The sequence below is a fragment of the Ochotona curzoniae genome, unplaced genomic scaffold, assembly GCF_017591425.1.
Source record: "Ochotona curzoniae isolate NIBS_2020 unplaced genomic scaffold, NIBS_Ocur_1.0 scaffold_4701, whole genome shotgun sequence".
NCBI classification, from domain to species: domain Eukaryota; kingdom Metazoa; phylum Chordata; class Mammalia; order Lagomorpha; family Ochotonidae; genus Ochotona; species Ochotona curzoniae.
In genome coordinates, this window is record NW_024467122.1 from 74,966,343 (window position 1) to 74,992,587 (window position 26,245).

The 26,245-nt window shown below is 52.0% G+C and overlaps 2 protein-coding genes across 4 annotated transcripts; both read left to right on the forward strand.

Annotated features, from left to right (window-relative positions):
• Nucleotides 1–232: 232 nt before the first annotated feature.
• On the forward strand, nucleotides 233–2,336 carry LOC121149260 (RCC1 domain-containing protein 1-like). Its single transcript, XM_040969763.1, has 5 exons — nucleotides 233–398; nucleotides 476–848; nucleotides 916–1,022; nucleotides 1,347–1,460; nucleotides 2,079–2,336. The coding sequence occupies exons 1-5, from the start codon at nucleotides 233–235 to the stop codon at nucleotides 2,261–2,263; spliced, it is 945 nt and encodes a 314-aa protein (XP_040825697.1). The 3' UTR covers nucleotides 2,264–2,336.
• Nucleotides 2,337–9,075: 6,739 nt separating this feature from the next.
• On the forward strand, nucleotides 9,076–25,293 carry WDR61 (WD repeat domain 61). Of its 3 annotated transcripts, none has more exons than XM_040969322.1 (11): nucleotides 9,076–9,110; nucleotides 12,518–12,566; nucleotides 13,455–13,482; nucleotides 15,054–15,159; nucleotides 15,606–15,778; nucleotides 20,152–20,300; nucleotides 20,483–20,576; nucleotides 21,303–21,396; nucleotides 22,393–22,485; nucleotides 23,698–23,776; nucleotides 25,013–25,293. In XM_040969322.1, exons 2-11 carry the CDS (start codon nucleotides 12,555–12,557, stop codon nucleotides 25,100–25,102), a joined length of 918 nt encoding a protein of 305 aa, XP_040825256.1. In that variant the 5' UTR covers nucleotides 9,076–9,110; nucleotides 12,518–12,554; the 3' UTR covers nucleotides 25,103–25,293. The 3 variants fall into 3 exon arrangements, with proteins under 3 accessions (XP_040825256.1, XP_040825257.1, XP_040825258.1); XM_040969323.1 differs by lacking the exon at nucleotides 9,076–9,110 and adding an exon at nucleotides 9,160–9,178; XM_040969324.1 differs by lacking the exons at nucleotides 9,076–9,110; nucleotides 15,054–15,159; nucleotides 15,606–15,778 and having other exon boundaries at nucleotides 12,540–12,566.
• Nucleotides 25,294–26,245: the final 952 nt, after the last annotated feature.

The window sequence follows — 26,245 nt, forward strand, 5'->3', positions numbered from 1 at the left end:
CGCGGCGCCCCGGGCTCTCCTCCAGAAAGCCCCGCCCGAGGCTGAGGCTCCAGGGTGGGCGGCTCCTGGTCGAGGGGAGAGGCCGCCCGTCGGCCCGCCGAGCGGGAGCCCCGGGACGCAGCCGCCGGCGCCTCAGGACGGAGGCCTCACCCAACAGCGCGGAAGGCGGAGAGCCATCGGCGTCCCGTCAGGGCCCGTGGCGTGACACCCGCCGGGGGCTCGGGTCCGCGTCATGGCCGAGCAGCGGCCGGGAGCCTGGTTCGGCTTCGGTTTCTGCGGCTTCGGACAGGCGCTGGGCCGCGGGCGCGGGCCGCAAGTGTCCAGCCCGGAGCCGCTGCCCGGGGGCACCGCCGTCCGCTGCGTGAGCGCCGCCTGGAGCTACACGGCCGTCGTGACCCGTGAGCGCCCGCCTCGCCCCTGCTCCCCACGTCCCGGGGACGCCCCGACCCTGACCCCCGTGCCTTCCGGCCCGCAGGTGCAGGCCGCGTGGAGCTGTCGGGCTCGGCGAGCGGCGCGGCCGACGGCTGCAGGGCCGTGTGGGCCTCCGAGGGGCTCCTCGTGGTGATGGGCGGCGGGCCGGGCCCCGAAGAAGCCGAGCTGCTGCGGGCCTGGGCGCCCGAGTCGGCGCTGCGCGGGGAGCCCCTCTGGGCCCAGAAGGTGCTGCGGGAGAGCGAGGCCCAGGCCGGGCCGCTGCCCCTGCTGCCCGGTGCCCGCGCCTACGTGAGCCCGCGGCCGCCGCTCTGCCGGGCCCTGGCCGCCGGGCTGCGGGCGCGCAGGCTGGAGCTGGGCGCCGAGCACGCGCTGCTTCTGGACGCCCAGGGCCAAGTGTTCTCCTGGGGCGGGGGCAGGTGAGCGAGGTCGGGTGAGGGTGGTGGGGAGCCCCTTCCTGGGGGTGTTGGCCGACGGACTCTGCAGACACGGGCAACTGGGCCACGGCGGGCTGGAGGCTGAAGCTGAGCCCAGGCCAGTGGAGGCGTTGCAGGGCCTGAGAATGGCCGAGGTGGCGGCTGGGGGAGCAAGCGGTGAGTGAGCCAGGGCTTCTCCAGCGCTCATGCCAACCTGCCCCTCCTCCTCTTCCAGTGAGGGTGGGGAACTGGCCAAATCCTTCCAGAAGGAGCTACATAGGTCCACCCAGTTCAGCCCTTACACCCACCAGCTGTTCCTTATACCTGCCCTTCTGCTCTGCTGCCAGCAGCCAGGGCTCTCTGCACAAAGTACAAGGGACTTAAAGAGTGACTTGGAGAGAGGGTCACCTGAGGCCAGTTATTGTTTCTACCCCCCCACACACATACCTTCAAGGCGCTGCCTGCTGTTCCAGGGAGCTTGGGTGCATGGAGGAGTCACAGTTTCTTGGTCCCCTTGCTGTCTTTCAGAGGTTGGGAATGTTTATGTCTGGGGATGGATTGAGTCAGGACAGCTGGCTCTGTCTACCAGGAGCCTGGCAGGAGACACAGGGCAAGGTGAGGCTGCCTCAGCTTCCACAGATATGGCTTTCATTCCTGGACGGGGTTGCTGCCGGCCTGGAAGCTGCATTGCACAGAAGGAGCCGGGAGGGGTGGGCCTTAGGACACAGCAAGCTCAGCTGCCATCTGTGGCACCAACATTCGTTATGGGTGCTGGCTCAAGTCCCAGCTGCTCCACTTCTGACCCAGCTGTTTGCTAATGCACCTGGGAAAACAGCAGAACATGGGTCAAGTGTTTGGGCTCCTGCACCCACGTGGAGACCCAGATAGAGTAATGGCTTCTGGCTTCCACCTGGTCCAGCCTTGGCTGTTGGGCCCCTTTGGAGAATGAACCAGCAGGTGAAATCTCTGTGTCTCTCCTGTCTCCCTATACCTCTCTTTCAAATACAAAATAAATGTTTAAAAACAAAAAAGATGGTGAGATCCTGGCCATCCCAGAATATACCACCGTATCCTTAGGCATTCTGGGAATGGTGGGAAGAAGCAGGTGTGCATGGCTCCTGGCTCCTGCAGCTCTGTGCAAGGCAGTGCCAGCTGTGCCCCTGGACTGCAGTAGCAGTGAGCTGATGTGTGAATGAGGGCAGAGCTAACTGAATGATTGCAATCATTGCAAAGGCGCAGGGCTGCAGGAAGATGGCTTGGAAGAGGAGAGAGCAGCGGGGGACGAGGATGCAGCCCCTGCTGCCTTCATAGCTGTGCAGCCCTTCCCAGCCTTGTTGTATCTCCCCCTGGGTGCAGAGGTGGCCAAGGCCAGCTCTGGGTCCCGACACACAGCCGTGGTGACACGTGAGTGGGGCTAGGCATGCTGGCTTGGGATGGAGTGGAATGGCCCCCTGTGCACTGGGCCTGGTAGGGGCATCATTGGCTGTGCAGCTGCCTGTGTACCTGTGCTGGGTCAGTGTAGTGAAGCCCCTGCTGATTGAGCAGCAAGTTCTTTCTTCTTTTACTTTTTTTTCTTAAAGATTATTTTTGGGGCCTGGCGGTGTGGCCTAGCGGCTAAAGTCCTCGCCTTGAACGTGCTGGAATCCCATACAGGTGCTGATTCCAGTCCTGACAGCTTCACTTCCCATCCAGCTCCCTGCTTGTGCCCTGGGAAAGCAGTCAAGGACGGCCCAATGCTTTGGGATCCTGCACCAACATGGGAGACCTGGAGGAAGTTCCTGGCTCCTGACTTTGGATTGGCACAGCACCAGCCATTGCAGTTACTTGGGGAGTGAATCGTCAGACTGAGGATCTTCCTGTCTCCTCCTCTCTGTATATCTGCCTTTGCAATACAAATAAATAGATCCCAGTGTGTGCAAGGCGAGGACTTGAGCCGCTAGGCCACTGCGCCAGGCCCATGGTGGGGGCTTGGCCTGGCGGGCACCTGCTGGGGCACAGCCTCGCTGCTTATGGTGGCAGTGGTCTTCATTTCCTTAGCTGCTGCCACTGTGATTTCAATTTCCCCTTTTTAGTTGATGGATATCCATTTCTAGAGTTGACATTCTGTCTTCTAATTGTCTCACTGATTCCTTCAAACTTTTTTTCTTTTGAAGTTGGTCCTTTAGAGTATGTAACTGTTTTTGGCTTTCAGAAAATCTAATCCTTTCACCAACTTCTGTAAAATGTTTCTTCATGAGTTCCTTGATTTACACACTTCCAGTATAAACTTTGTCTCAAGTTTCATAGTCTCAGAAATGGAATTGAGATGGTTTGTGATTCTCCTCCTGGAGGGATCCAATTGTTGCATCTTTTCCCACCATCTTTTTAGCCTTTCCATTTCTTCGTGGAGGAATTTAAGAGTCTCACCCAAGGTAACAGGTTTCCTCACTTCTGGAGAGTCTTCAAATGATCTTGTATTGGAGGACTGTAATAAAACTGAGCTGTCATACGAGATCTTGTTTTGTAGAAGAATACTGGCTAAGAGTTTCCAGGATTTGGACAAATCCTTCCCCAAACTTTTTGGTTCTGTTCTTGTCTTTGTCATTTTGGGCTACGTTGCTGCCATCCAAGTCTTAGGCTAACATTGGCTGTTATGTATGAACTACACCAACTCTGAGTTTTCTGATGAGTTTACCCAGAGTCTTATTTTCAATGTTTTTCTAAGATGGTTTTTCAGAGAACATAGCTAGTTACTTTTAGCTTCAGAAAAATCCCTTTCCCTTTCACCAACTTCTGTAGAACATCTAATTCTTGAGTTCCTTGATTTCTGAAGATATTTTATGGCATTCTGCCTCAAGTTTTGCAGTCTCAGTTATGGAATGAGATAGCCTTTGCATTTCTTTCTTTTTTTTTTTAAAGATTTATTTTCTTTATTGGAAAGTCAGTTATACAGAGAGGAGGAGAGACAGAGAGGAAAATCTTCCATCCGATGATTCACTGCCCAAGTGAGTGCAACGGCCGATGCTATGCTGATCCGAAGCCAGGATCCAGGAACTTCTTCCGGGTATCCCACACAGGTGCAGGGTCCCAAAGCTTTGTGCCGTCCTGGACTGCTTTCCCAGGCCACAAGCAGAGAGCTGGATGGGAAGTGGAGCTGCTGGGATTAGAACCGGCGCCCATATGGGATCCTGGCACGTTCAAGGCAAGGACTTTAGCCACTAGGCCATGGCGCCAGGTCCTGCATTTCTTTCTAGAGTTTAATTGTGGCATCTTTTGCTGCTAATAATGTAGGCAGTTTCTCATTCTCTAAGAGACATTTAGGAAGTTCACTTAAGGCAAGAGATTGCCTTACCCTGGAGAGGTGATGTTATTGGAGGACTTTAATCTGTTTTAGGAGATCTTAGTACAACTTTAACCTGTTTTAGATCTTCTTTGGTAAGCAGAAAGTTGTCCCAGGGTTTCCAGGATTTGGATGAATTCCTTTCCATTCTTTCTGGTGCTGGTTATACCCTCTTTGTCAATATGGGCCCAGTCAGTGCTGGGTCCAGGATTGATCAGAATCAATCTTGACATAATCCTTTTTGTCCTGTAAAGTATGTTGCTGGTTCAGTTTGCTGGTTATGCTTGAGCTTCGATGTCCGATTCTGTCCTTCCAAGTCTCTGTGGAGACTTGTCTGTCAGCTTCTCATCTCGCACTCTTTGACGCCCTTCCTCAGCACACCTTTGGTTATGTGTGAAGAATGGACACCAAGAAAAGCCATGATGTATTTTACCTGCCCCAGGGAAAGGTCTGAGCTGGAGCTATGGCTACGGGTCTCTCAACTGGTTTGGATCACTCAGAACAAGCATCCAGCGTAGTTGGGCAGTCCCTGCAAAGTGTTGCCAAGTTAGCATACTCGGGGGTGGGGCGTTACGTGACAACTCACAATGGGCCCTTTGTTAGCAACAGGGTGTTGCCTGGAGATACCAGGTCAAGTTCTGGAACCCTTACCCTACCCCTCCATAGCCCACTGATGTCTAGATTTTCTGCCTCTCCGCCAATACTAGGCGCAGCTCCCAACAAATCCCAAAAAGCCGCCAAATAAACTTTCTTTGCCCCCGTGTGTGTGAGCATCAGTATTATAAGTACAGGGCTGGCATTCTGGCACGCTATTCACAGCCTTCTGCTTAAGGTATACCCAGTGTCAGAGCTGAGTCCCAGCTCCCCTCCAGAGTCCAACTTCCTGCCCATGCACACTCCGGGAAGGAACTGGCGATGGTTCAGGTGTCCGGGCTCCTGCCCTGCCCTGGGAGTGTAAAAGAGCCTGGCTCCTGGCTTCTGCCTGGCCCTGTCCAAGCTGTTGCAGGCTGTGGGGGCCTGAAACCTTAACAGATGTGAGCCTGTGCTTGCTCTCTCTCTCTCTCTGCTCCATCCTTCAAATAAGTAAGAAAAAATTTAATTTATTTTATTTTTGATGTTCACATAGTTAAGAAGGATGTATACTGGGCCTGGTGCAGTGGTTCAGTAGGTAAAATTCTTGCTTTAAACATGCTGGAATCCCATATGGGTGCCAGTTTGTGTCCTAGCTGTTGTTCTTCCCATCCAGCTCCCTGCTTGTGGCCTGGGAAAGCAGTCGAGGACAGCCCAAGGCCTTGCACCCATGTAGGAGACCCAGAAAAAGTTCCTGGCCTGGCTTAGGATTGGCTCAACTCTGACCATTAAGGTCACCTGGGGAGTGAATCATCGGATGGATGATATTTCTGTCTCTCTTTCTCTCTGTAAATCTACTTTTCCAATAAAAGTAAATAAATCTTTAAAAAGAAGGATGTATGCCCATGTGGATGACTTGATTAAGGGGAGGGTCAAGTTACTAGGGAAGGTAGTGAGATTGTTACTTCCAGTTTTTTTTTTTTTCCCTCTATCTGGTGTAAGCAGAGAGATAAGGGGAGAGGGCTGCTCCCATCCTCCAAACCATATCAGTACCCAAGGATGATGTCATCCTCAGATTTCCAATGTGGAGCATGTTCTAAGGGTCCTGCTTAAGTGGTATTGACAGTTCTGAGATGTTTGTTTTGTTGCTCCAAGGTTGAGGAAATCTCCAAGGTCCATTGACTGACACAGTTCACCTTAAGAGTATCCACTCACCCAGCCCTGGGTCTTGCTTGTGCCAACAGGTGCTGTAGCCCAGTCTGATATGGCCTGGCCCCAGTCTTGGCATTTGCCAGCAGGTGCCACAGCCTGGCTCAGCCCCAGCTCTCACCAGCAGGTACAACAGCCTAGCTCAGGCTGGTGCACTCCCAGCCCTCATGTGAACTGGTGGATATTACAGTCCAACCAAGCCTGTCCTGCATGGTGCCTGGCTCTCTCTTTTGTCAATAGGTGCTGTGGACTGACCCTGCATAGCCATGCACCCAGACCTAGTTCACATTTATGCTTACAGGTGTTGCAGCCCAGATTGGTGTCTAGCCTGCTCCCAGTTCCCCAAGTTCCCCTGCTAAGCCTACCCCCAGCAATGGTTCTTGCACGTTTTGGTGGGTGTTGCTACCCAAACTGACCTGGCTGGTCCCCAGTCCTGGCAATCACCAGTGGGTGCTGTGACCATTTCCACTTATGTTTTTTTTTAAAGGAGGGCCCAGTGTGATGGCCCAGTGGCTCCATCCTCACAAGTGTCAGGTTCCCATACAGGTTCATGTCCTCGCTGCTCTGCTTCTTGCCGGAGTCCAGCTCCAGCTGAGATCAGAACAAAAGAAGGGTGCGTGGAATAGGCATAGAGAAAATGGACAGACCACTACAATTTTAGGATCATAATGGACAATGAAAGAAAGCTGTCTCCTTTAATTATACAGAAGCAGTCACAAGCTCTGGCACACACTTTTGACATCACAGACAAGTGGGTGTTTCTAAGGATAATTCTGCCAGTTGTTTCACCTTAAAGCAGGATGTTATCCATCCTGACCTGTGGTCAAGAAGTTTTCAATAGACAGAACATATCAATCAGTAACACATTCCTACTACAATCCTTATTCTAGAACTTAGTCTTGAGTCAGTTAAGGGAGGAAGTGCATCACAGAAGGCGGGACCTAAAGATCAAGGAAAGAAGGACAAAATAGATTCCCATTACACCTGGGGACTTAACACCCTTGATTAGCATATAGTCAATGGAGAAGGAAAACCCTAAACACAAGTTCCTACTACATTTAGGGTCTTCCACCCACCGCACGGACCCCAGCAGCTTAGTTTTTTACACCACTGGAAGAAAAACAGCCAATACCTGGTGAGCATTCTGGGCCTGGTTAATACCAAATTTGTATTGACTATAGCAATATAACAGTATACTTACATTTTTTTCTTCCTCTTTTTCTTTCTTTTTAAAAAAGATTCATTTTTACTGAAATTTTTTTTTTTTTTTACTGAAAGGGCAGATTTACAGAAAGGAGGATAGCGAGATCTTATCTACTGATTCACAATCAGGGCTGAGCCAATCCAAAGCCAGAAGCTTCTCCCACATGGGTGCAGGTCCCAAGGCTTTGGGCCACCCTCCGCTGCTTTCCCAGGGCACAAGCAGGGAGCTTGATGGGAAGCTGCTGGGGTCCGTACTGTGGAAGACAGGAAGGTGGGAAGAGTATTGTTTCATTGCAGCCAGGGCCGCAAGGAATTTCCCGCTGCATGGCAGGACCCGGTAGATGTCCGCATCCACCTGAAGGCATTTCCACCTCCCTTTGCTTGGACACCAGACAATCCCACTGAGATTTCTGTAATCTATTTAGCCATTGTTGGCCTCTGGAGTTGGTCTTCACTATCAATGTGAGTTTGGAGGTTGATGTTGCTAACGTCTTAGCAAAAGGGCCTTTTACAATTCACGCTGTCTCTGTGGCCCCATTGGCCATCCTTATGCATTTCCTCCCTTAAGTGATTCAAGACTAAGTTCTAGAATAAGGATTGTAGTAGGAATGTGTTACTGATTGATATGTTCTGTCTATTGAAAACTTCTTGACCACAGGTCAGGATGGATAACATCCTGCTTTAAGGTGAAACAACTGGCAGAATTATCCTTAGAAACACCCACTTGTCTGTAATGTCAAAAGTGTGTGCCAGAGCTTGTGACTGCTTCTGTATAATTAAAGAGGACAGCTTTCTTTCATTGTCCATTATGATCCTAAAATTGTAGCGGTCTGTCCATTTTCTCTATGCCTATTCCACGCACCCTTTTGAGTCCAGAACTCAGCTGGAGCTGGACTCCAGCATTAAAAAGTTGCCTACTGCTGGGTTTATCATAATTCTTAAATACTTTTTTAAAATTTATGACACAGTGTCATTGGTATTTGGAATTCCCCACTCCTCCCCCCATGTTGGATTCCTCCACATTGTTGCAATATTATAAATAATTCTTGGGAGTGAGTAAGCATACATGGCAAGGCCTTAGTCTGGGAATCGCAGAGCAAATGCAAAAGAATAAAAATGACCAGTGTGCTTTTAAAATAATGTGGAGGGCCCGGTGCAGTGGCACAGTGGTTAAGGTCCTCGCCTTGCTCACACTGGGATCCCATATGGGCGCCAGTTCTAATCCCGGCAGCCCCGCTTCCCATCCAGCTCCCTGCCTTGGCCCAGGAAAGCAGTCGAGGATGGCCCAAAGGTTTGGGACCCTGCACCCGTGTGGGAGACCAGGAAGAGGTTCCTGTCTTCGGATCGGCATAGCATCGGCCATTGCACTCACTTGGGGAGTGAATCATCGGATGGAAGATCTTCCTCTCTGTCTCTCCTCTCTGTATATCTGTCTTTCCAATAAAAATAAAATAAATCTTTAAAAAAAATAATGTGGAGACGGCATTCTACAGGTAACATAGAGAAAAGAAAAAAAAAAAAAAAACCTGCAAACACCCAAATCACACACACGAAAACTCAACCATGCAGTTGGGAGCACTTTGGACAGCCAAGTTTTCATTGTTTTTAAGCGGGAGTCTTTCCAAGAAGTTTCTTTGTATTCCACACCTGACAGAAGGCGGGCCATCGGCTGGGACACTGACATCCCACGTCAGACAACTTGAGTTGACGTGGAAGGGTTTCTGTTCTTCAGGAACCAAGGTCCCGGCTCTGGCAGGGTCAGTTTCTGTGTAGGAAGGTCCAGGTCCCGCCCGCCCAGGTCAGACACCCACAACTGCGTTCCCAGACCCCGCCCCTACTCGGCCGACGTCACGGGGCGGGGCTTCCAGCATCTCCCCGCCCACCCAGCACCTCTCTGACGCCCCGCCTCCGCGTGAGCACATCTCTGCGCGTCGCGGTCGCGTCTCCCTGGCGTCAGCGCGGCGGTGAGTGGCAGGCCCCCGTGGCGGTTCGCAGGGACGGTTGTGGGGTCGCTGACGGCCCGGGCCGCAGGGTGGGTGAGACAGGGTGGACTCGGGGCAACCTCCGAGCAGGCCGCGAGGCTGGGGGGGCTGGCTGCCTCAGGGCACTGGGCGTAGGGGGCGGCGGAGCGTCTGTCGCCTCCACTCGCATCTCCGAGGTGGCAGCCCCGAGGTGGGGCTCCCTGGGTGGAGAGCTAAGCTCACCTTGTGCACGGTGGGGGCCACGCTCGCTTCGCGTGGCCTGATGCTGTGTGCTGTTAGTGTACAGCACGTGGACTTTTTTTTTTTTTTGGAGTTGGGGGGAGGGCGTGAACAACGAGTTCTGCTTGAGAAAATTTAGGAAGATGGTTCCTAAAGAGATGGAGTGGCAAGAGTCCAGTGGCGGAAGGGTCTCAGCTCTGCAGTCCCCTGTTAGGGGGTGAGAGCTGCAAGAGGTGACATAGGTTGACACTGCAGCTGTGTGCACCTCCCAGTGTCAGACCAGCAAGGCTTTGCCAGCCTCACACTCTTTTTTGAACATTTTTTTTTTTAAGATTTGTTTTATCGGAAAGGCAGATACATAGAGAGGAGGAGAGACAGAGGAAGATCTTCTGTCCGATGATTCACTCCCCAAGTGGCCGCAACCGCGGGTGCTGCGCTGATCCAAAGCCAGGAGGCAAGAAATTTTTTTTTCCGGGTGTCCCATACAGATACAAGGTCTCAAGGCCTTGGGCCATCCTCAGCTGCTTTCCCTGGCCACCATCAGGGAGCTGGATGGGAAGTGGAGCTGCCAGGATTAGAACCGGAGCCTATATGGGATCCTGGTGTGTTCAAGGCAAGGACCTTAACCATTATGCTATGGTGCTGAGCCCCAGCCTCACTCTGTTTACCATGCAGATTTAAGAACAGCAGGTGCTGGGTCTGGAGCAATAGCTCAACTGGCTAATCTGCCTGCAAGTGCCAGGATCCCATGTGGGTGCCAGTTTGGGTCCTGGCTGCTCCACTTCCCTTCCAGCTCCCTGCTTGTGGCCTGGGAAAGCAGTCAAGGACGGCCCAAAGCTTTGGAACCCTGACCTGCATGGGAGACCCAGAAGAAGCTCCTGGCTTTAGATCTGCTTGCCTCCTCGACTGCAGGTGTAGGGGCCATTTTGGGAATCAGTGGATGGAAGATCTGTCTCTGCTTCTCTCTGTAAACCTGCCTTTCCAATAAAAATAAATAGGTGCTTCAATGAGCTCATCTGTGTGAAGGACTTACAATATGACTTGACTCCTAATACTTCCCCAAACGTACACTCCCTCTATGTGAGGCTTTTTTATCCTCTTAAGATTTGCTTAGTTATTTGAAAGGCAGAGTTACAGAAAGGGAAAGACAGAACTCTTCCCTCTGCTAGTTTCCTGCTCATTCGGCCACATCAACCAGAGCTGAGCTGGGCTGAAGCCAGGAGCTTCCTCCAGGCCTCTCACGTGGGTGCAGGGTCCAAGACTTTGGGCCATGTTCCACTGTTTTCCCAGGTGCATCAGCAGGAAACTGGATAGGAAGTTGGGCGGCCAAGTACTTGGAAGGCAGTGGTGGTTCCTTGGGGATTGGTTTTCTGCAAGCCCTTCTCTCTCTCTCTCTCTCTTTTTTTTTTTAAAGATTTATTTAATTTTATTACGAAGTCAGATATACATAGAGGAGGAGAGACAGAGAGGAAGATCTTCCGTCCGATGATTCACTCCCCAAATGACTGCAATGGCTGGAACTGAGCCAATCCGAAGCCGGGAACCAGGAACCTCTTCAGGGTCTCCCACGTGGTGCAGGATCCCAAGACTTTGGGCTGTCCTCGACTGCTTTCCCAAGCCACAAGCAGGGAGCTGGATGAGAAACAGGGCTGCTGGCATTAGAACCAATACACATGTGGGATCCCAGCACGTTCAAGACAAGGACTTTAGCCACTAAGCCACTACACCAGGCGCTTGCTGCTTGATCTTGTATAATGTGTCAGTAAAAATAGAGGAATGGTGTATATTTTGGTAAAATCATTTTTTCCACAGCCTGTTTATTCTTTGCCATTTGGGAGTTTTATATTTGTGAATTTCCCTAGTTGCTAAAGTTTATGTGTAGCCCTAAAGTCCAGTCCTTGGTGACAAGTGTAGGGTGGTGGGAAACTGGTGTCACCTGAGTGGGCGACACCCCATCTTCCTGTTTGAGCTCCCATGCCGTGGGCAGGGATCGTCTCTGTGGAGTGTGGTTTTGGCACATTGTAGCTGTCTGTCCATCTGTGAGTGATTGCACTTGATAATGCAGCCCCGCTAATGCGGTGAAGCAGCCAGGTCAGATGCCCCTAAGCACAGGAGGGCTCGGTGTGTCCTCTGGAGAAGATGCACATTCCGTTTGCTCCGGACAAGTCTGAGTTTGGGATTAGTGACCTTCTAGCAGATGTTTGGTCACCTGACTCGCGGCTGTCAGGAGCTTAGCCTTCCTCCTGGGAGGAGCAGTGCCTCACAGCAGGACCACTTGATGAAACAAGTGTGCCCTGACTAAGGAGAGCCCACTGGACTTGGTGACCCTGATCCTGCTGTGTGTTCTCTGCCCTTCAACGCCTCCTGCAATCGGGCTCTGCAAGGCTCCTAGGGGAGGGGCCTGTGGCATACACAAAATGTTAAGAATGCTTAATGTGGCCTGACACATTAAATTTATTGTTTATTTGAGAGAGGGAGAGAGATTTTTCCATCCACTGGTTCCTTTGGCTTTCTTCTGCTGCTTTCCGTGGCTCATTAGCAGGGACCTGGATGGGAAGCAGATGGGACTTGAGTTGGCTGTATGATATGAGGACACCAGCACTGCAGGCGGAGGCTTAACTCATTGAGCTGGAATGCCGGCCCCTTAAATTTTTTTTTTTTTGTAAGATTTATTTTTGTTTTTTAATTGGAAAGTTGGAGTTATAGAGAGAAGGAGAGACAGAAAGAAAGATCTTGCATCCAAGTGGCCTCAACTAAGCTGATCCAAAGTCAGGAGCCAGGAGCTTCTTCTGGGTCTCTACTGTTGGTACAGGGTTCCAGGGCTTTGGGCTGTTCTTCACTGCTTTTCCAGGCCACAAGCTGGGAGCTAGAAGGGAAGTGGAGTGACGAGGATTGGCACCTATTTGGGATCCCAGCACGTGCTAGGCGAGGACTTTAGCCATTAGACTATGGTTGCCAGACCCTCTTAATCTATTCTCCAAGACTTGTTTGAATCCTGAAGTTCAGAATGGAGAGATCCTGCCACTTGGCAGGGCTGGTGAAGGGAGTCCCAGCAGGTGATCCTTAGTGATCAACACAGGGCTGCTTTTCTTTCTTGGCCAACGGGTATCCCCTGTCACTCCTCTGTTACGATCACAGCCCTGACTGAAGGTCTGGTGTTGTTTCCACAGAGCTGTCGGCCTCTAGCCCTGCGTCCTTGTAAAGGAGATGACCAACCAGGTAAGGCCTGCGTTGCAGACAAGTACATCCAATGATGTGGCCACCTGATGGCCGGATGGCAGTCTAGGTTAGTGCAGTCGCAAAGCCAGCACCTCTCTGCTCTGTTCCTGAAGAGCCCGGTGCCTTGGGCTGCTAGTCACTCAGCCAGAACTAGGGAGTGCTGGTGACGGGTTAGGGTTAGTGCTGGTGACAGGGAGTGCTGGTGACGGGGTTAGGGTTAGTGCTGGTGACAGGTTAGGGCGTGCTGGTGACAGGGAGTGCTGGTGACGGAGTTAGGGTTAGTGCTGGTGACGGGTTAGGGCGTGCTGGTGACGGGTTAGGGTTAGTGCTGGTGATTGGTTAGGGCGTGCTGGTGACAGGTTAGGGTTAGTGCTGGTGATGGGTTAGGGTGTACTGGTGATGGGTTAGGGTTAGTGCTGGTGATGGATTAGGGCGTGCTGGTGACGTAAGCCACAGTTTAGAGAAGGACTGAGAAAGCTTAGGAGAACAGCTACAGAAAACCCACTCAGCGATCGGGACAGGAGATAATGCTGGAGCAGTGTTTCTTTAAGATGGGATTAAGGGCAAAGCTAGTGGACTGTGCTAGCTGGCACAGCTACAGAGTTCCACTGCCTCGTGCTGGGCCATAAGCTTCCCAGTGACCAGAGCAGAGAAGGGAAGCACAGTCTGTCAGCACCCTGTGGCCTCAGGGATGATGGGAGCAGAAGGGAGAGTCTCCCTTTGTTTCCCAATTAATTTTTCTCTGGTCTGACTGTTCTCAGTCCAGGAGCCTGAGGGCAGTCGGGGTGATAGCAGAGGAAGTGGCTAACACTGGGGACTGTACCTGCTGGGAAGGGGGTGTTGGGCTGAAATCTGACCAGGACTGACATGGCTTCTGTTCTTTTCCAGTACAGTATTCTCTTCAAACAGGAGCAAGGTGAGTAGCCCGTTGGCTCAAGCAAATTCACCCCCTGAGCAACTGTGCCTTCGTCCCTGCTTTCTGCAAGGTTTTATCCTGTTGACCACACGGGGCAGTTCCCAGGTGCTTCCCAGGTGGCAGAGGCAGCCACAAACAATGAGACTCATACACATGTAAGCACACACACACGACCAGAACTAAGTGGGAAAGGCAGGCGTCAGTGGGTGAACTGGGGGAGCTTTGGGCTCACGTGGCTCCCCCAAATGAGGAAGATGCAGCAGCTGCCCAGGCAAAAGAGGAAAACACTGAGCCTGCTGCACCGGGGTGGAGGTGGAGATGGACCTGACATCAGGACCCCATGGTATGGAGCAGCTTCCCCCCGCCGTGCCCAAGAGCTGCACGCCTGTGAAAACAGAGTTCATGAAAGTGAGGTGGGCCTCTGTCAGGGCCAGGTGCCTGGGAGGGCAAGGGCAGGAAAGGGAGCAGGAGGCAGGTCAGTGTGGTTTGCGGCTCACTCCAAGGAGGGCAGCGTTGTGTGGGGGATGCCCTCCTGCATGTCTTTTCTAATGCTGGAGTTAAGGAGAACCCACCACTTGGGGAGTATCTGGTAACACCTTTCCACTAGGTGAAGTGGCATCTAGATGGTGTGACATTTAAGCCAAAGCATTCTTCCCAGCTAGCTTCAGTGACAAGTCCACATGCTGACTACTGACTGATATGTAGCTGTCTGTTTCTGCACCTTTGTTCTCCTTTCTTGGGAAGGCGGCCCTAGAGGATGGCTGCCAGGTGTGGGGAGAGCCCTACCCCTTGCTGTGCACTTGGTGTATTGTGCGCGTGCACACGCGATTATGTGTTCACACCAGTTCTGCAGACCCAGCTTACTGGCCTCCACCACACGGCCTGTTAATGGGGGCTGAAGGTGGACTTCCGTTAGTAGGGGCTGGAGTTTGTGATGTTGCGTGGGCTCCTGGGCTTCCTCAGGCCTACACATTGTTGTTTGTAGCCTGGTGATATGGATGGCACCATTCCACATTGTTGTGATTAGTTGTGGTAACACCTGTGCAAGGATGATTAACGCCCTCACTGGTGCATTGACCACAATAAAGACAGTGCAAAAGGCAGCCCGTGTGTGGAGGCTGCATTGGGATGTTTATTTTCAGACACAGTACTTTTCCCACTTGAATGCCTACTGGTTTCTAAGGATCCTCAGGATATATTTCTTACCAAGTTTAGGGTTTGGGGGAGGGGTAGGCATGAGTGTTCCTTGCTGGTCTTCCCTACTTTAGCCAAGCAATTTCCATCACTGTCTGCTACAGGTCAGACAGCACGAGAAGGGCAGGGATGTGGGGTTTGCAGTTCATAGGCTTGCTCTGTGTCTGCCTGCCCAGCTGGTGACCGTGTGACTCAGAGCCAGGGACCATGTGGGAACCTGCGGCTTTCCTGTGTGTCCCACAACCCAGTGTGAGTCCTGTGGATAGGGCAGGGAAGCAGATGCGGGGTCCTTGGAATATCGCAGAGGCAGTGTTTTGTCCCAGTTACCTTCGTGGTTGATGGCAGTGACTGGATCAGCAAAGCACTTTCCATCCTAGCCCACGATGATGCCATTTGGTCGGTTGCCTGGGGGACAAACAAGAAGGAAAATACGGAGACGGTGGTGACAGGTTCCCTGGACGACCTGGTCAAGGTCTGGAAATGGTAAGTACCCCTTTCCCCTATCAGCTCCCTCACTGTAGGCAGCCTTGGAAAATGACTCTGCATGGGCAAAACCTCTCCACCCCTGCCAGCTTTCCCACCCTCCCCAGCCCCATGGCCTTGGAAGATGACCCTGGTCTGGGCTCTCAGGTTGCAGCCAGGGAAGCATCGCCTTTGCTTGGCTAAGAAGCCGTGGTGTGTGGTGGGGGGGGGACACAGCAGCGGTGTGGTTTCTTCTCAGTTGTCTCCCTGTCTGTCGGCTTTGGTGGTCCAAGAGTGAAATGAAAATCACAAGTAGAAACTTGGCTGCGTCCAGCATTCTGTGGCTCTTCAGTTCTCCGGTTCCCTGTTTTTTAGACCGCTGTAGGAAAGCAGTTTTACAGGGACCTGTAGTGGCAAGTGCCGGGGTCAGTGACATTTGTGATGAATGTTCACCTGTCCCATTGAAGGAATGACGAACGACTGGATCTGCAGTGGAGCCTGGAGGGACATCAGCTGGGCGTGGTGTCCGTGGACATCAGCCATACGCTGCCCATCGCTGCGTCCAGTTCCCTCGATGCTCATATCCGGCTCTGGGACCTAGAAAATGGCAAACAGATCAAGTCTATAGACGCGGGACCTGGTAAGAGTTTTACTTTTAGGGGCCATAAAAGAGATTCTTGGTCCCTTTTCCAAAAACCTGAGGAGTTGGAGTGGGTTGCTGCGGGTGTATGATGTAGGTGTCTCCACCTTCAGGGCTGGGCACAGTGCTGGGCTCACATATTGGCATCTGCGCTGGCACAGGGACATGCTCCTTTACAGCACTGAGGTAAGCGCAGGCTATTAATAGCCTTCTGGCACTTCAGATCCAGTTCTGCTGCAAAAAGGAAATTGGTATTAACCTTAGGCATTGTAGTTTATTGTTTATTCTTGTTGGAAAGGGAGATTTACAGAGAAAGAGATTTATAGAGAAAGATCTTCTGTCCACTGATTCATTCCCCAAGTGGTTGCAATGGCCGGAACTGAGCCAGTCTGCATCCAGATGCTAGGAGCTTCTGGGTCTCCCATGCAGGTGCAGGGTCCCAACTCAACTGCTTTTCCAGTCCACTGGAAGGGAGCTGGAAGAGAAGTGGAGCAACTGGGATGCAAATTGGTGCTTATATGGGATCCTGGTGGGTGAAGGGGGAGGATTAGTCAATTGAGCCATTACACCAAGCCCTCGAGGGTTTTAGCATTTCAGAACTGCCAGTTTGGGATTGTAAACCTGTATTTGGATGATACAAGTCTCCAGTTGTCAAGATCTTTTTCTTTTTAAGATTTATTTATTTATTTGAAAGTCAGAAATTCAGAGAGAGAGGAAGAGGGAGAAAGGGAGAGAATCTTGCATCTGCTGATTCTCCAGGTGGCCACAACAGCCAGGACTGGGCCACACCAAAGCCAGGAGCCTGGAACTCCATCTGGGTCTCCCCTGTGGGTGTAGGGACCGTCCTCTGCTATCCTCCCAGGCACATGAGCAGGGACATGAATCAGGAGCGGAGCAGCCAGGACATGAAGCAGTGCCCATACGGGATGCCAGCATCATAGACAGCACCTTTTATCCACTACGCACCACAACACTGGTCATATTCCTTTTTGTGTTTGTGTTTTATTATTAGAGATTCTCCCCAAATGGCCACAGTAGTGGGGGTGGGCCAGAGCAATGCCAGAAGCTGGGCCATCCATCCAGGTCCCTCACGGGGATGGTTGGGACCCAGTCAGCTGAGCCGTTGAATGCTGCCTCCCAGGTGTATGCATTAGTTGGAGCCGAAACTGAAGTCAGGGGCACTCTGGTGTGAGCACCCCAAGTGGCACTGTAAGCGCCTGCCCCGCTTTGCCTCTCTGATTGTGTGGTCACCGCTCACAAGAGCTGGAACAGGGACATGGCCTCCTCTGAGATGCTGCCCTGCTCCTCACTGCCAAGCACAAGTTCAGATTCCCGATCTCGGGGGTGTGAGGGACAAAAAACTTTTAAAAATAATTAATTAATTAAAATATTTTAAAAGAATTTTTAAGGTTAACACTTTTACATTTTTAAAAATCTTATTTATTTTTTTTGGAAAGGCAGATATACAAAGAGGAGGAGAGACAGAGAGGAAGGTCTTCCATCTTATGGTTCACTCCCCAAGTGGCTGCAATGGCTGGAGCTGAGTTTATCTGAGGCCAGGAGCCAGAAATTTCTTCCAGGTCTCCCACGCAGGTGCAGGATCCCAAAGCTTTGGGCCAGCCTCGATTGCTTTCCCAGGCCACAGGCAGGGAGCTGGATGGGAAGTGGGGCTGCCGGGATTAGAACCATCACCCATATGGGATCCCGGCGCGTTCAAGGTGAGGACACTAGTTGCTAGGCCACGCCGCTGGGCTCCTGGGGAGAATCTTAAAAAACTTTGCAGTATACAGTGATTAAACACAGTTTTACAGAACTTTGAGTTTTAACAATTGAAAAATAGAAAAGTTTTAGGCAGGTGAGCAGGAAAATGTCCAACAACCTAGTGATGAGGGAGAAGTTAACTCTACATCCTACCTAATGAAGTCCAGGAGAAGCAAATAGGGAGCCTGACCAGTAAGTACATGATGAGCGATTATAGGCTAGTTGGCCTTTTCCCTGGCTGTTCCAGACTTTCAATATCAATGGGACAGGGCACTTTGTCAGAAACAACTGCATTGTTAAGTGCTGTGGGGTGACCTAATACTGTCCATCAGCCTTGGGAAATGATGCCTGGGCTGATTGGGTGTGAACAGCGTCCATGGGCTGGGTCAGGGCGGAGCATGCGGCTCTGTCTCAGGGCTTCATCTGTGACTCCCTCCTTGGAGGCTTTTATATATATATATGTATTTAAGAATACATCCTCCCAGGCCCTGTTTTGGGTGCACTGAGCCCTAATTTTCCGAGTGTTGGCCTGATTGTTTGGAAAAGCATGCCAACTGACTTTCTGGTGACTCATGGTTGTCTCCTGTGTCCTGTCCTGCTGATGGCTCCTGGGGGACCTGGCCCCATGCTACCCTGCACAAGCTCTGTGTGGCAAAGGGTGTCTTCATGAGACAAGAGGAGACAGCAGCCCTGTGGCCGCCCCGACCCAGTGACGTGTGTCTTTGTGTAGATGCTGCAGCCCCCTGCATTCCCTTGACACACGAGTCCTTTTGAGGATTCCGGGTCCAGTCAAAGTGGTGAAATGACCCTTAGCTTACACCAGACTTGGAAACGCAGGGAGGGTGAGAATTGGACGAACAGAAGACTGATGTCCTTGAGCCTGAAGCTGAGGGAGACCGTGCCCTGGATCCTGATCAGGTTGGCACCTCTCAACAACTGAACCTGAGGAGCAGTGGCGTGGCGGGAGAGCCTCTGTGAGCCAGGGCGAAGCCAGGCAGTGCCTCTTTGTAAACTCGGGACTCAGACCGCCCGCTGCGTGGTACGGCCGGCAGAGATGTCTGTATACTTGAGCAGAGTGCTTGGGTTCAGGTCTTGGCTCCAGCTCCCAGTTTCAGCTTCCTGCTAATGCAGACCGTGGAAAGTGGCAGGTCATGGGGGACCTGGGTCGAGTTCTAGTTCCTGGCTTCAGCCCAGCCCACTTGCAGCTGCTGTGGACATTTGTGGAATGAACCAGTAGATCGAAGCCCTGTCTCTGTCTTTCTCTCTCTCTGCCTCTGAAATTAAAAAAAAAAAATGTATTTATCATGCACATTTTAAATAAAATCATAGAGTGCAACTTAATTGATAAAATTTGTTCTTCCTATTTTCAGCATACAAACATTTGGTATTAAATGTTCTGCATTGTCAAACAGTAAAGAAATGTAAAAATGATTTGTAAGTGCTTTTTTTAAAATTCAAGGAACAAAAACTGATTCTGTAAATGAATAATTATGACAAAAAATATTCCTGTTAGCATAAATGCTCCTGTCATTTGGGGATAAGTATAAATACTAAAAAGCAGCTCTTGGGACTGCTTCCGTGGCTCAGCAAGCTCATCTTCCACTTTCATGCATTGGATCCCATATGGGCGCTGGTTCATGTCCCAGCTGTTCCACTTCCCATCCACTTCCCTGCTTGTGGCCTGGGAAAATGGTCAAGGATGGTCCAAGGCCTTGGGACCCTGCACCTGCGTGGGACACCCAAAAGAGCTCCTGGCTTTGGACTAGTTAGGCTCTGGGGAGTAAACCAGTACATGCAAATCATCTCTCTTTCTGTCATTCCTTCTCTGTAATTCTGTCAATTAGATAAATAAAAATTTTTTTAAAGATTTTTTTTTTGGAAAGTCAGATTTACAGAGAGAAGGAGAGACAGAGAAAAAGATCTTCCATCCACTGGTTTGCTCCCCAAGTGGTCTCAATGGCTGGGGCTGAGTCTATCTAAAGCCAGGAGCCAGGAGCTTCTTCTGGTCTCCCATGTGGGTGCAGGGTCCCAAAGCTTTGGGCTGTCCTTGGCTGCTTTCCCAGGCCACAGGCGGGGAGCTGGATGGGAAGCGGAGCAGCCAGGACATTAACTGGTACCCATATGGGATCCCGGGCGTGTGGAAGGCAAGGACTTTAACCACTAAGTTACTGCACCAGGCTCAGAATAAATGAATTCTTAAAATAAATAAATATATAAATATAAATAAATATTCATGTAAAGCAGCTCCCTGACATGTGGATAAGTTATTTGCAGGGCTTGTCGGTTAATTGGTCACAGCTGAAGTAGATCTCATGTAATGATGATAATAATGACGTATGCAGGCATTGGCTTTACCTGCTGAGCTACATGCTGACCCTGGTGTCTGTATTCTTCTTGCCAGCCATTGTCCTGTTTCTGTTATAAATTTAACAGGATTGAAACTATACTTATGCTAAATCTAAAGCTAGTGAGAAGCTAACATCTTCACCACACAGTTTTTTATATCAAGACATCACTCCTGCGATTTAAAAACAATGCACATTTTAGTAAAACTTTTGTTTTTGTGTCAGGTGAGATCTTACCATGTTTTTTCCCTTCTTTTCTCTGTGCAGTGGATGCCTGGACTTTGGCCTTCTCTCCTGATTCCCAGTATCTGGCTACTGGAACGCACGTGGGGAAAGTGAACATTTTTGGTGTGGAAAGTGGGAAAAAAGAATATTCTCTGGACACAAGAGGAAAGTTCATTCTCAGTATTGCATATGTAAGAAAACCCTGCTGCCTGGTCAGCTGTCGACCCAGACAAACCCCCACAGGGGGCTCGTTGGGCAGCAGCTGTCCCCCCACCAGCCACCTGGGCCTGCCACCCACAGGAAACTCCCCGGGTCTGCTGGGGAAAGCTTAGCTACACGGGACATTTCAGCATGTCCCCATGTTCTCTCATAGAGTCCCGATGGGAAGTACCTGGCCAGCGGGGCCATAGACGGCATCATCAATATTTTTGATATCGCAACCGGGAAACTGCTGCACACGCTGGAAGGTATTGCAGCCTGGGCTGCCCAGGGACGGGAGTGTGTGCTCTGGCTCGGTGCCGTCACATGGCCTGAGATTTCATGGCTTGTCGGCAGCCTCAGCCAGAAGCCTGCGAGGCCCCCCACGTGGTGGTTTTGTCACTGCACTGCGTGGTACATGAGTTGTTCTAACAGTGTCAAATGACTTCGTGAATTGCTCGTTCTTAAGTGATATGCTACCATTTCTCAGCCGCCAGGGTGTATCTGATTCTGTCATTTTTGCTTCAGAAGAACTTGTGGCCGGAAAACCATCCTCTTTGCCAAGAACTTGAAAGCAGCTGTGTTGTTCCCCTTGCCATTCCGGGGAACCTCAGGCCTAGGGAGAAGGGGCTGTCTTGGGTCCTCCTGTTCTGAATTTCAGCCAGCTGGCTGTTACCCCGTGCCCACCAGAATATTTGGTGGGAACAGCATATTTTGCTTGGCCTCCTCCGTCCGAAGCCATACAGCTTCCCACAGTGGCTGCAGGAGCAACAGACTCTCTGAAGGTGGTCTCTGTGGAGCCTGTTAGCCCCAGGAAGGGGACTGAGAGAGCTGCAGTTTCTAGAAAGAGCTTTAGGAGGAAGGGCCCAGTCCATGCACCTCCTTTTCTTCCTGAAGACCTAGCAGGCCCAGCTCAGCGACTTGGGACCCCAGGAAGCAGTCTGGCTGGGAGTTGTTCGAAGAGATGACAGCTAACAGGGGCCTCTCCCTTCCAGGCCATGCCATGCCCATCCGCTCCTTAACCTTTTCTCCCGACTCGCAACTGCTCGTCACTGCCTCAGATGATGGCTACATCAAGATCTATGATGTGTAAGTGGCATTGGGTGGGGTCACAGTCTCCCTAAACTCTGTGCAGCCCCTTCCTATTCTTGCTGTCTGTACCCACTGCATTTGGTGCTGAGGAATATCCTAGGATGGATCCCAGATACAGCGATGCCTATGCAGTGGTCAGCTGCCCCTGCCAGCATCTGTCTCTTTGGCCCTGTGCCCCCGATGACGGCACTGTGGTGCCCTGTGGGGTGGGGTTGGGGGGCTCCCACTTCTCCAGCCCTCATTTCCCCCTTGCATGTCCCCACCCTGACTGCCACAGGCAGGACACTGTCCAGTTGGCAGGAGGTTAGACCCAGGGCTTTTGCAGTGAGAGCTGAGGAGGGCGCTGGGCCCGAAGGGCAGCGTCTCTGGGTTGTGCCTGCATGCTTGTAGAGGAGCAAGTTCCTACACATTTGGCTTCAGTCCCTGACTTTACTGCCACTGTGTTCTTGCTTCTCCCAGCAGCCAGTGAGCTGGCCCCCTATGTGAGGAGGGCCCAGTGGAAGATGTGCACTGCTGCTCTCCCTCCCACTCTTGGCCTCTCATTGAGGCTCTTCACAGGCAGAACCGCTGGCCTCAGCTAGGCCCCAGGGCTGTACTCCCGCTCGCTGTGGCTGTGGGACCTGTCCAGGCCAGGTGTGCTGTCAGGGATATCTTGATGCCAGGCAGTGGCCCCAGGGCTGATGGTGCTGGCCTCATAGGATGTATCCCCCACTTTCCCGCTGCTGCCTCTATCCCCACCTCAGTGGCTCTGGGGCAGGTGAGCTCAACTTTGCCTGGGCTTGCCTCTGGGCAGCATCAGCAAGACCCAGGCTGGCACTGCAGGAAGCTTGGTCCCTGTCAGGCACACACCCCTGCATTGGGAGGGCACTTTGGATGTGGTGATGTGTCAGGAGGACGGCCGGCAGGTCCTGTTGTGCAGGTGGCCAGCAGTGCACGTGGGGACTGGGTTGCGCACGCTCATGTCCCCCTTGGTGGGCGTCTCTCCCGTTTCAGACAGCATGCCAGCCTGGCCGGCACACTGAGCGGCCACGCCTCGTGGGTGCTGAACGTCGCCTTCTGTCCTGACGACACTCACTTTGTTTCCAGGTATGTGAGGGGCTCAACTATTTCTTCTTCAGGTGCCCTGCACTTCCAGAGCTGTGGATCCTCTTGAAACCCAGGCAGCCTTTGTCGTCACAGCCACAGCACTCTGGTCAGTTACCATGAGTGGAACAGGCTAGTTCTTTTGAACAAACTCTGTTTCTCCTACCTACAAATATGCTAAGATGTACCCAGGTCCCAACAACAGTACACACATCTCTTTGTAAAATACTCTGCATGTGGATGACCCCACAGTTTTAAAAATTGTATTTATTTGAAAGGCAAAGCAACAGAGAGGGCAGGAGAGACAGGGTTGAGATCTCCATTCACTGGCTCACTGCCCAATTGCCCACAGCAGCAGGGCAGGGCCAGGCTGAAACCAGGAGCCAGAAACTCCATGAGGGTCTCCTGTGTGCGTGCAAGAGCTGAAACACATGAGCCACCATTTGTGCCTCCCAAGCACATTAGCAGGGAGCTGCATCAGCAGCAGATGTGGGCCCTGACACCAGGTCCTCTGATATGCAATGTGGGTATTGTAACGGTAGCTTAACCCACTTCACCACATCGCTCACACCAGTAGCCCTGGTGTTCATTGTTACTCAGGTCTAGGGAGATCATGACATTTAGAAAACAGGAAGAATACCACTTATGGTATTGCTCAGGAACCAGATTAAGCTGCTATGTGTAACCCCAGCATCTTAAATCAGCATCAGTTCAAGTCCTGACTGCTTCACTTCAGATCCAGCCCCTGCTGTTGTGCCTGGGAAGGCAATGGAAGATGGCCCAAGTGCCTGGATTCCTGCAGCCCATGTGGTGTTAATCTGGTTCAGGCCTGGCTGTTGTGGTCATTGGGGGAGTGAACCAGTGGATCAAACATCTTTGTTTCCTTCTCTCTTGCTCTGCCTTTCAAATAAATAATTTAAAAAAGAGAAGAAGTGTTAGGCAGTAGTTTCCCACTGCGCTGGGGCTTCCACCAGGTGAGTGAGTCTGGGGAGTCTGCAGGGCAGGGCATGGTAGGCAGTGTCAGGTCAGGCAGGTGGCTGTCCTGGAAGCAGGGAAAGCCCCTAGCCATGCCTGGCAGGGCTGTGTGCCTCAGCAGGGCCCTTGTGAAAACAGAGGAGTGCAGGTTGGGGTGAGCCTGTGGGACTTGGGGTCACAGTTCCCCCTCACTACTGTGTGCAGTGGCATCCTCACACACACATTCCCTTCATTCCCCAGCTCATCCGACAAGAGCGTGAAGGTGTGGGACGTGGGGACGAGGACTTGTGTCCACACCTTCTTTGATCACCAGGACCAGGTACGACACCAGCACCACTGAATTCCTTTCTCTTTGGACAGCTGGCACACTCAGCCTTGATGCCAGCAGCTTCCCTTTGTCCCACCCAGCAGACCCCGAGGACTGTTCTGTCTGCTGCTGTGTGCTCACGTGGTGGCTGGGATGTGCCCTTAGTGACATGGTGGCCCTCAAGGCCACAGCCTTGAAGTGTCTTCCAGGGACGCTGCTGCTGCAGGTGCCAGCCCTTGGGGGCCTCCTCAGGGGTGCTCTGCTGTGGCCGGCCACCCTCGCAGGTGCTGGAGCTTGATTAGGTTGGCAGCCTTGGCCCTGCTGACCTTTGTCCACCTTCAGAGGGAGTGGCCTTGTGTTTCTAAATGATCCTTCTAGATTTCTCTTTAGAATGCAACTTCTCTTTAGAATGCAATCTTATTCATACTTCATACTATCTCCCATTTATTATATATATTTAAGATTTGAAAGGTAGAGAGGGAGATAGTTTTCCATCCATTGGTTCACTCCCCAAATGGCCATAATGGCTAGAACTGGGCTGGTCTGGAGCCAGGAACCTCCTCCAGGTCTCAAACATGGGTGCAGGGTCCAAGGCCTTGAGCCATCCTCCAGCTTTCCCAGACTACAAGCAGGAAGCTGGATCAGAAGTGGAGCAGCCAGGACTCAAACCAGCATGCATTTGGGATTGTTACAGGCAGCAGTGTTACCTACCACACCACCCCACCAGGCCCTTCTGTGTAATCCTAAAGTTAGCAGAAGAACTGAGGGGTGAATCTTAGTGGTGCAGTCCTGCCTGGAACAGTCCTGGCTGTGCACTGTGGCCAGTGTGGTTGTTTCAGTGTAGAAGTGAGGCCATAATGTGTTTTCATTGCAGTGCTAACAGGGCTGGCCACCCAGAATTCCCTCAGCCCCATCAGTTTTTTCTGGGAAGGAGCTGTGATATTAATTACGTAGCATGGCCCACAATGCATGTAGCACCCAAGCAGGCTCCACAGGCTTTAATGACAGACCACAGGTTCCTGGAGGCAGGGGCAGCAGTCCTCGGTGGCTCGCTCGTTTTCGCCACAGCCCTTGCTCGTGGGCAGTGTCAGGGAAGGAGGGGCGAGGTGACCTGGGTTGAAGAGCAGGCCACATGCTTACCAGCACTGAGAAAACATCTGAGGTCCAGAAGGACGAGAGCAAGTGCGTTCACTTCCCCAGCACTGCTCACACAGGACACAGGCTTCAGGGCTGCGTTTTCATCTTCAGGTCTGGGGAGTCAAGTACAACGGAAATGGCTCCAAGGTTGTGTCTGTTGGCGACGACCAGGAAATCCATGTGTACGACTGCCCAGTGTGAATCATGGTCCCCATGCCCAGGCTCTACCCAGGAGGCACGGCTGCATCGTGACATTCCTTTCCTCTTCAGGCTTACAGACATGCAACGTTTATAGTGGATACAGAAATTTTGTAGATAACCGTATAAATCTCTCCATTGTGTTGGGAATGCTTGCTTGCTCACACTTGAGCATAAATAAAGCATTCTTGATGCAAACATCGGTTGCAGAATATACTCTTTTTCATGTCCCCTGCTGCTGCTGGAGCAGCAAAGGGAGCTGACAGTGTCATGGGTCAGTGAGTGTCTGTCCCAGAGGTGAAGAGATCCAACTCCTGGCAGAACCTACCAGCTGGGAAACAGTGCCCACCTCTCACGGAGGCCCATTTGGCGGAGTGTGTGTCAGCAGCTACTGTGCTGTAGAACAGGGTCAGGAAGGAAAGTGGGGTGTGACTTGTGGCAACGGTCCACTGTCCTCTGCCTCTAGGAAGCTGTGTAACCTGTAGGTCCCCTGCCTTGCCCTCCCCTCCTCTCCGTGACCAGCCAGGAGCCACTGTTACCCTCATGGACAGGGAGCTGGGAGGCTGGCACGCTGCAGTGGGTTGCTTTTCACAGGTGTCCCTCAAGTCTGTGGCCTGGCTCCTTTTTCCCTTCCAAACCCTCCCGCCACAGCTCTTACTCTTTCAGGGGTTACTGCCTGCTCTTTGCAGTCATCTCACCCCTGTATGTGAGCACCCCGAAGCTGGAAGCCTTACCCCTTAGACTGGGTGAGGTAGCTGGTGCTGAACGCCAGGGGGAAAAAAGGCAAAGCCGCCTGTCTTATCCAGCTCCATTTTAATTTCAGACTGACAGATGGACAGGTGGGGTAAGGTAGCAAGCCTCACCCTCCAGGGTCCCATCCTGGGACAGGAAGGAACCAAGGGTGGCTTTGCTTCACTGCCAGTCAGTGTTCTGCAGTGCAGCGTGCTGGAAGTCCTAGCACAGACACCACCCAGGGCAGTGGGCCTTGGAGCGCTCCTCTTCACCCAGGCTTGGCAGAGTTGGTTCTGTCTGTGCTGACCGGGGGCCAAGTGGGCACAAGGGGCTCTTCCCACGCTTGGAGCAAACATCACCCATCAGCTAGCAGTGGTTCATGCAGCCAGCTCGCCTTGCCCACCCCAAGTCAGT

Excerpts from the sequence above, each read along its gene's own strand:
- LOC121149260 (XM_040969763.1), top strand. The coding sequence starts at position 233 with ATGGCCGAGCAGCGGCCGGGAGCCTGGTTCGGCTTCGGTTTCTGCGGC. Across the intron at positions 849-915 it reads TTCTCCTGGGGCGGGGGCAG|ACACGGGCAACTGGGCCACG; the intron begins GTGAGCGAGGTC and ends CGGACTCTGCAG. Across the intron at positions 1,023-1,346 it reads GGCGGCTGGGGGAGCAAGCG|TTTCTTGGTCCCCTTGCTGT; the intron begins GTGAGTGAGCCA and ends GAGGAGTCACAG.
- WDR61 (XM_040969322.1), top strand. Across the intron at positions 15,779-20,151 it reads GTCTATAGACGCGGGACCTG|TGGATGCCTGGACTTTGGCC; the intron begins GTAAGAGTTTTA and ends TTCTCTGTGCAG. Across the intron at positions 22,486-23,697 it reads GACACTCACTTTGTTTCCAG|CTCATCCGACAAGAGCGTGA; the intron begins GTATGTGAGGGG and ends TTCATTCCCCAG.